At 45.4% G+C, this 8668-nt stretch overlaps 1 protein-coding gene across 2 annotated transcripts in view; it reads left to right on the forward strand.

The window, feature by feature from the left end:
- LOC107190282 overlaps positions 1 to 7792 on the forward strand; it is a 41545-nt gene extending 33753 nt beyond the window's left edge. Inside the window, exons 3-6 of one of the 2 annotated variants that reach the window (XM_015579064.1) lie at positions 593 to 894; positions 1050 to 1464; positions 4018 to 4130; positions 4938 to 7792. In XM_015579064.1, the coding sequence (XP_015434550.1) occupies positions 593 to 894; positions 1050 to 1464; positions 4018 to 4130; positions 4938 to 7370 (3263 nt within the window). In that variant the 3' untranslated portion in view covers positions 7371 to 7792. The remainder of the gene's footprint in view (positions 1 to 592; positions 895 to 1049; positions 1465 to 4017; positions 4131 to 4937) is intronic. The other variant, XM_015579065.1, reaches the window with a different exon arrangement.
- Positions 7793 to 8668: the final 876 nt, after the last annotated feature.

Raw genomic sequence — 8668 nt, forward strand, 5'->3', positions numbered from 1 at the left:
GGGGGGGGGGGGCTTATGTGAATAATTAAAAATGAACAAATTTTTGGGGAATTTATTGTGAAGATAGTATTAAACCAATCTCTTTGTCTCTAAGTATATTGCCACTAAACATATTGCCACACGAGGCGCTTCCCCTTCACACGTACTTTCGAGCATACAAATTTGCTCTCCCACCACGTTGCGTATGCCGGGGTACCAACACGGTCCATCTTTTGCGCATATGCTGCGATCGAGGCTATGACGATACAACTTAGCATGGAGGGGGCTCTCAACTCATTCCCATTTTACTCCCCTACAGCCCCGACCATGGCAATATAGTTAGAGTCCACTGTACTTTTTTTTCCTAACGGCACCCCTGTGAAGTATTTCTCCCTATAAGATTATTGTCGGACCCGAGTTCGGGACGATAATCGAGAGGAGTCTGTAGTACGTATTCCGTATACTATCGACAGTTTTCGAAAAACGTAGTAATACTAAACGCGCGTAGAATTTATTAAAGTAATTCGAATAACACGATGAAAGTCTGATTAACGTTCGTCAAGTTGACATTCCCAGACCTAAGTACACATCTTGTCCGTTTCTGTCAATGCAGATGGCAGCGAAACGACTGAGGATCAACAGCTGTTGGACAGAGACTGTGGCGCCAGTGAGAATCCACCGATGGTGGAGTCCAGGGCGCAGTTAGGTTACGGGACATTCTACGACCACGCAAGTGGTTACTATTACGAGTATCCGGTGATGTTGGTCGGTCCCGCGCCAGTACCGGCTCAGGTCGGGCCTGGTGTACTGGCGGCTGTGCCATGCGAACCGGTCCCCCTGAGGCCGATCGAGTGGATCAATCCTGCGTTCATGCCGAAATTGACTGATCAACCGTACTGCATGATGAACTATCAGGTAACGTTAAAGCAACTCTCATCCAACCTCGTATCCAAAACCCGTCACAGTAGGAAGACCCCTTAACCCACGCGTGAGCATCAGTAGTCCAGCTGACGAAAAATTGAATGCTGTAGATTTGTGGTGTAACCACTAAATAATCCTCGCAATTGCAGACGGCCGCGGAGACCACTGTGACTTTGGTCGAGGAGCAAGAGACCAGCACGGTACCGGTGGAGAACACGAACGGCACGTGCAACGAGAGCGGCACAGGAAGCGGTGCTAGTTCCACCGGAAGCGTGGCCGGTGAAGTGGAGGAACACGCCGCAGAGGCGGCGAACAATACGGCGAAGGAGGATCCGACCGAGATGGATCGTCGTAAGATGGCGGAGGAACAACCGGAGGACATGTACATGGACGAGCATTACGTGGAGGAGCAGTGTTTGGAGAACGGAATGAACGGCGGGACGTATCTGAAACCGATGTTGATGCCTCAACCGGTCCACGTGTCACACGTGATACCGGCGGTGCCGCAACCGTACATGTACCCGGGCCACTACATGTTCGGGCCCCCATTGGTCAACGTGAACGGTTAGTTGATTCAGATGCCACCACCGTCCGGTAGAGATTCTCTAAAATTTACCTTCCCTCCTGTTGGCCACCCGGTGACTATAAACTCCCCCCAGTAGCTTTCGTTCTGTTCACGGACAGATGGACGGAACAACGGACACAGAACAAGCGAAGGTTGATTTTTTTTTGTTATTGTTGTGGCTGAGAGAATCTGCGCAAATGCAGCGAACGACGGGAAGGGAGCACAGTATGTGTGCATCGCAATGTTATACCAACCAGTCCTCTATTTTGGCGGTCGATTAAGACCGTTCCTTATATTTCGGCATTGACTCCCAAGAATCCAAGAAATAATACATACACCAAACCCCACTTCTTCCAACTCGTACTACCACCTATTGAATCACCTTAATCAACCAATATTCTGCATTTTCCACCGATCACGAGTCGATCCGTTCCAGCAGGCAGCTATACATTCACTCATTCACCGGAGCACATTCAACCGTCAACAAAAACACATCGATCAGTCAACACACAACCATTGCACACATACACATACATCACATAATTTACCAAATAACAGTGGCTAATCGTGAGCTTGTCGTGAATACGACACAACACTTGTAGAATATACTATGTTTATACGATGAACCAACAGTAACAGAACAAATGTGACAGAGGTTCTCCCGTGCGAGCCACCATGTACCCACAATGAATTCAGTCCAATCAGCCAAACGTATCGGAGCCGAACGAAAGGCACCAAGACAATTGGCCAGATTGTAATTGATAAGCGTCCGATGTCCAAGAAATGTCGGAAGTGCCGGTTACATAACCGTGATTTAGTTCTCGGCTCCGTGAGAACCCACATCGGCCGCCAAGAAGTTATATTTAACGGGGACTGAAAGGAACACAAAGTAACGAATGATACATTGCGAGCCCACGGACCTGTCTGAATGCTCCTTCCCCGCGCGCACTGCGTCGGTCTAGGCGTTAGTACGTTTTTATTGTGCCTGTTTCTAATGTTAAACGAGAACAGTGTCGGTCGGATGCGCGGCGAGAGGAAAGGGATATACCCAGATACATGACTGCTGTCCCGTCCATCGGCATCATTGCTGTTTTATTAGCGCCGTGCCTCTACCACATTCAAGGTAAAAGGTAATAATTCTCAAAGAGAATGCGCCTCTCTTTAGACACGATCGCGGAGGACCCGGGGCCATTGATATATTTTCACATTGGACACACCCTAACGGTGCTGTGTATGGATCACTGGCAAAATACAGACAGATCTGCTCGCTACCGAATTCCAACCGACGAACGGAATGCTACAATTCACGTCGGAACCGTTGTGAATGAATGTTATTGACAAAAGCACTAGGCGCTGCTTGTCTTTAAATGGACACTGCTTGAGGAATATTTAAACGGAATTATAAATTGAGCATGAGTTAAATTTCAAGAGTAGATTTTAATTGAATAAAATCCGTTGGATCGATGATTCTAGTAAATAGAAATAAAGTGATCCAGAAATTTAGTATATAGCTCGACAAAGTTAAAGATAGGATGTAACTGTTGTCGATAACAAAGCTACAGAATGAAAGTAGCGTTGTCGAATAGTAACTGCAGAGCTCAAGAACGTTCCTCAATTCTGTATTATGAAATTAGACAAGGAAACCGTTGACATTACATTAATTTACAATGTCTTACATATACTGGTCGTCTACAAGGTATTTCACTTTTTTTGTACCGAATAGTATCGCTGAGGAAACTATTAATACCAATTTACATATGTATATTGATATCTACTAATATATGCTTTCTCATATATTAGTGTGATATTAACCCTTTCATGAACGCTAACCGTTGACATTCAATAAACGCCAATTATATAGTGCTGATTTATGTAATCAAACGAATTGGGGAACAAAATTCTTACGAAAAAAACAAAATGAACATGTCCCGTCGCAGCAGAATGTGTTGATTAAATCTCGTACATATATATGGACCAAGGATCCGACGATCGTACCTAAAGTCAAGAGTCTATACACGCTGAATGTGTGTGTGTGTGTGTCTGCATATATATAATTTCTGAACCATTTTTCACCGTAATTCCCGGTGTTACGTGTATATATCAGCCTAACTCTTCACAGCACCGCGGTTCTCACGTTGCACAAGGTAGGAGGTGTTTCACCTGAGGGTCCATTGACTCATAACGATCACGAGGGTGCCGCCGTTACCATCGACATTTAATGTTCGAAATATGTCTTCGCCGCAACCGAAGGGCGTCAAGATGCGAATTTGGCAGAACCCGAGCGTGAGCAGCGGGTCTTCAAATAGAACCGGTTTAAAATAGCTCCCCTGCGCCGAGCTGTTCAATACGAGATAGAAGAGCGAGATGGGAAAGCCAAGTTCAGTCTTTTCGCCCTTCGGCCCGTCATTCTGTCGCTGTCTCCGAAATTCAACCTGGTAAAGCCTGGTCGAATAGCCGGATACCCCTTTTTTCCTTTCTATCTCGATTGTCACCAACAACGTGTCCACCGATTTCCCTCGGAGATGTAATGCAAAGCGTTTCTATTGTCCAAGGTGTTACCATACAGGGTGGACCCATGATCAGGACTACGGACGTGGCGGTTATGTCGGCGGCCTGTGCCAAACGAAGAAAGAAGAAAAAGAGAAGAAAGCAGAGACTTGCTGCGGTAATTATCCGAGTTCCGTTCCTTAAGAGGACTCTGAACTGAGGCTTGATGTTTAGAGTATGGAGGAACTGGTTCAGTACCTTCTAGTTGAGATCCTATCCAGTTTCCAACATTTAACAGATTTTAAAATGTGGAAGACCACATTTTTCTTTAGGGTTCTATCAAGCCTACTAAATTAAATTAACATGCCATTTTGATTGTCCTGATTGTTCTCGGTATTTTCAGACAATGCTGCAGATTCTCTGGAGAATCTAAGAAACCCAACCAATCTGGTCTCGGCCTTAAATATTTGACTTCAAGTACTGAAACAAATATTTGAATTCTTCCTGAAACCTTTTTCATTCTCTTAATTTGTAGGATACAAAAATTTCATCCAGCATTACCAACCATAAATGATTTTCCTTTCACTCGTAACGAATTAAATAAAAAAACGTTGCGAAGGTTCTTAGAGAATTGAAGTATACCTTTTTTAGGCAACGATTACCTCTAACGAGCTATAACACATTCTTACAAAACAGATTCACCTCTTCAATCCTAGTTTCCACTTTCGGAATCCGTTCAAAGGGACCCCTGTAGTTTTCCATACTAAACGTTCCCAAAACGTAGTTAGTGAGTGGCGAAATGTTATACTCTGAAAACCATTAAACCACCGGCTGGATCCTTCGTTCCTTCCAATAAATTATGACACGGATCTCCAATGAATCAACCTCCAGTTATCGTAGTTTTTAGGCTGCAGATTAGAAATTGCTCGCTAAACAATGTCGAATGAATTGTAATATTAAAAAATTAACGCTCGACCTATCCTAGGTTCAACATCCTAACAATCTCTCCAAAATCCAGGGTAACACGGAGGACGAGGAGGAAGGAGAGTACAGCTCAGAATGTGATACCGGTCGACCGTCTTCCCGACTGTCTTGGACAGCGTGTTCAACTTCGACGACGACGACGACGACGACAACGACAACGACAATCGGCACCCGGACGCTGAACCCCGAATGCCAGGAGTTCCAGTTGCGGCCAGTCGTTGAGCTTAATACCCCGATTTCCGAACCCGAAGAGGGTTCGGTCGTGAATCAATCCAGCGCGTTATCGTCCGACACAGCGTCCATCGACCAGAACAACGAGCCGTGCAACGGTATTGCCGATGATTCGAAGGACCGGGTCGACGAATTGATCGGTGAGAAATCGAAGCAAATCAACGGATCGCTGTCAGACGGTCAGCCAAGCCCGCTAGAAGCGGCGACGGATCAGAATAATGAAGCGAACAGACTGACTAACTGCTTCGTCGACGACGAGGAAACGCTGTCGGCGAACGAGGTTACGACTGACGCCGATTTGCCGCCGGTTGGCGACACCAACAATCTACCGAACGACTCATCGGGTACCAACGAGTCGCGCGAACGATCGAGGAAAGAAGTGAACGGAGTCAAAGAGAAAGCAGCCCTAACGAATGGGAAACTCGATTCCGACTCGAGCAACGAGGACACGACGACGACCACCGTGGTGGCATCGAAGCCGTCATCGTTGCACAACGACGAGAGAACACGTTCCAGATCAGGCACGCCAAAGACTGAGAGCGTGGAGAAAGGAGAGAACCACGAATCCTTAACTAACGCTAAGTCATCATTACCAAAGAGAAAGTACAGTGCAAAGGGTACGAAGTTTGTAAGGGAGCCAACACCCGGGCCGGATCTAGATAGCACCGCGGAGCAGACGGCAGAGATGGTGAACGATGTAACCCAGAGTCTGAATAACGTAAGTCTGAACGATTACACGAAAGGGGATTCAACGTTCGGACGCGATAAGACTGAAAACGAGGTGTCCAGCAATTGCATGTCGAAAACTGTGAGTAATCACTTGATCAAAGAGGAACCGATCGAGACTTCCAACGAGGACTCAGGGTTCGAGAGCCAGACGACGAGACACTCTGACTATCCTATCACGGAGGCAGTGACCGAATGGCTTCGCAGAGTGAACTCGCCGGATATGTTCATCACATCGACCGTCAGGGACAGCGAAACGGAGGACGAGGATGAGGTGGAAGAGCCGCCAAAAAACTTGCAAGGCAACCCCATGCCTGCACTATCTGCTAATGGCGGCGCAGACAATCTAGGGTTGTCGCGCACGACTAGCTGCGGCGAATTCGCAAGGATCAGTAACGTCAAGAGCACGGACCAGCCGGATATTACCAATGGCGGGTCGAGGAAGAGGAAGGACGGTAAGAGGAAAACGGGGGAACGGAAACGGGTCAGGCACGTCGAAGGCAAGCTGGACGAGGTGGTGTCTTCGTCGGACTCCTGTGGCCAACACGAGGACCCTGTGAACAGGAAGAAGAACTCCGCGAAGGACGTTGGTGACGTTTGCGAATTTACTGAGAAGGATAGCGTTGCGGGTATGAGGGTTGCATCAAGCTCTCGGATGGACTCGAAGAGAATCAATGCAAGGCGAACGAAAAGACAGGGAGGGGGGAGGTCCAACAGGGATCCCATGAACAATAACGAGAAGATTAAGCATCTAGAAGACACGGAGGACGGGAATGACAAGGGAACTACTGAAGACACCATGAACGTGAAGACATTTGAAAAAGGAGAGATAGTGGTCTCTGAGGATGGTAAGTTGTTGACGACTTCGACCTATGAGACAGTTTGGAACAGCGATGCTCCGTTGGTCATTGAAACGACCAAAAACGAAACAACCAAACAGCCAGTCAGAAAGATAGAGGGCAGGAGTAGCAGCGTCGAAGAGGAAAATGGTAGTGGAATACTATCCTTGGGTAGTATAGAAGAACCTGATGTATTGGAATGCTGGGAGGCTGAGACGATTGAACCTGTGATAACCCCAAAAAAGATGTTACAATGTCGAGGTGTATCGTGCGAGGGTGAGGCTGGTGAAGAGGACAACATCGAAGTGAAACAAGTCAACGTGGACTACGTGCAGAAGTACTACAGATTGGCACGGGAGAGTGCTACCAGCGTAGAGGAGGATCTAAGCTCTAAGATAAACGTAGATTCAGTGCCAAATCGTTCTGAGGAAACGACTACGGGGGAGGTTTCGACAGAAAGGGGGACCGATACGAATAACATACCTATTGATGAAGCTATTGAGGTATATGAAAGTTGTTACACGGGAAAGGCACCGTTTTTGGCCATGGATTCTAAGGTTTTTAAGTCACGAACGTTGTACGGGCAGGAGGGCGAAGGTCCTATACCATGCAGAGCGGTTTGTTGTATCATTCAATGAGCCTCCTTACGAGTACTTCACCACAGGTACCCACGTCCCGGTATAGTACTGATGTCAAAGGCCGTCCTTTTCTAAGCAACGTAATGCCTCTGACGTTTTACTCCTTTTGCTGGTATATCGATGGACATACACGCCATACACGTTCATTTTTTTTATGTTCTTAATTGCGTTAAAGAATGTTTAACGAACATCTGCGTGGGCGATAGATGTTCAATGGTATTTAGGGGCACGCTCAAGGACAACGGTTGAATACAGCAGAAGCCTACGTGTATTGCTACTCATTTCTGTAAATAGCTTTTAAGAGATCGCTCGCGAATCGTGTTTCATGGAGTCTTTTGGTAAATTATTGTATGCATGAAAGCATATACATAAATATACGATATTTTTTTGACATTATTGTCAACGATGTAACACTTGGTGCACATATTCTTGTTTCTTTTTTTTTCTTCAGTTCATTACACGAGTATGGTTTTTTAAGGAATCGAGCTTAACGATAACCAAGGAATCTGTTATTTATAAACTTATAAATACAATGCATAGCGAAGTCTGAATTCTATTGTTGAGATATATACGGAAGCATACACTGCGTCATACATTGTTGCTCTTTTGTTGGTCTCTCGCTGTAATATTTTATAAGCACCACACGAATTAATCCTACATCAAAGTGATTAAGGGATATTTTTTACAAAAACTTATTCTAGAACGTAAATTTTAAAAAGCACGAAGAAAACACCCGGCGTTTTTCCACGTACCACGTTAGATGGCCTTTCGCTTAGGGAAGTTTCGACTGCTCCGTAGGCAAGTTTTGAAACAAGTAAGAGATTGCAATTTGTAATAATATACACTGTTCGTTTTAAACTTCTGAATGAGAAAGAGATAAATCGCAGGCATTCTCGGTGATGATTCAATAATTGAGCTGTGGTACGGTTACAGTTACGAGTATGTCAGTCGTATATGATGCAATAGTACATTTTGATTAGTTCCAGAATAGTTGTTGAACGGAAAATGAATTGGTAATGCAGTGATCTATTTAACTATGCCATAGCTGTGACAGAGCTAAAGTAAAATGTATATAAGCAAAGCTTACGATGAAATTCAACTACCGTTACTGGTTCGTGTTAAGTTAGTAAAGGACGAGGTATGTTGTTTTGTAATAGATGTTGCAGTCAGGAATAGGGAAACACATCTCACGCATACATTAATGTACACATTACGGAGGTTGCACTTGTTACAATATAGTTCACGCTTTAGTTGAGTTGTGTCAAGTAGATCGAATACCTCAGGTTGCATATTATGTA

Source organism: Dufourea novaeangliae, unplaced genomic scaffold, assembly GCF_001272555.1.
Source record: "Dufourea novaeangliae isolate 0120121106 unplaced genomic scaffold, ASM127255v1 scaffold168, whole genome shotgun sequence".
NCBI classification, from domain to species: Eukaryota; Metazoa; Arthropoda; class Insecta; order Hymenoptera; family Halictidae; genus Dufourea; species Dufourea novaeangliae.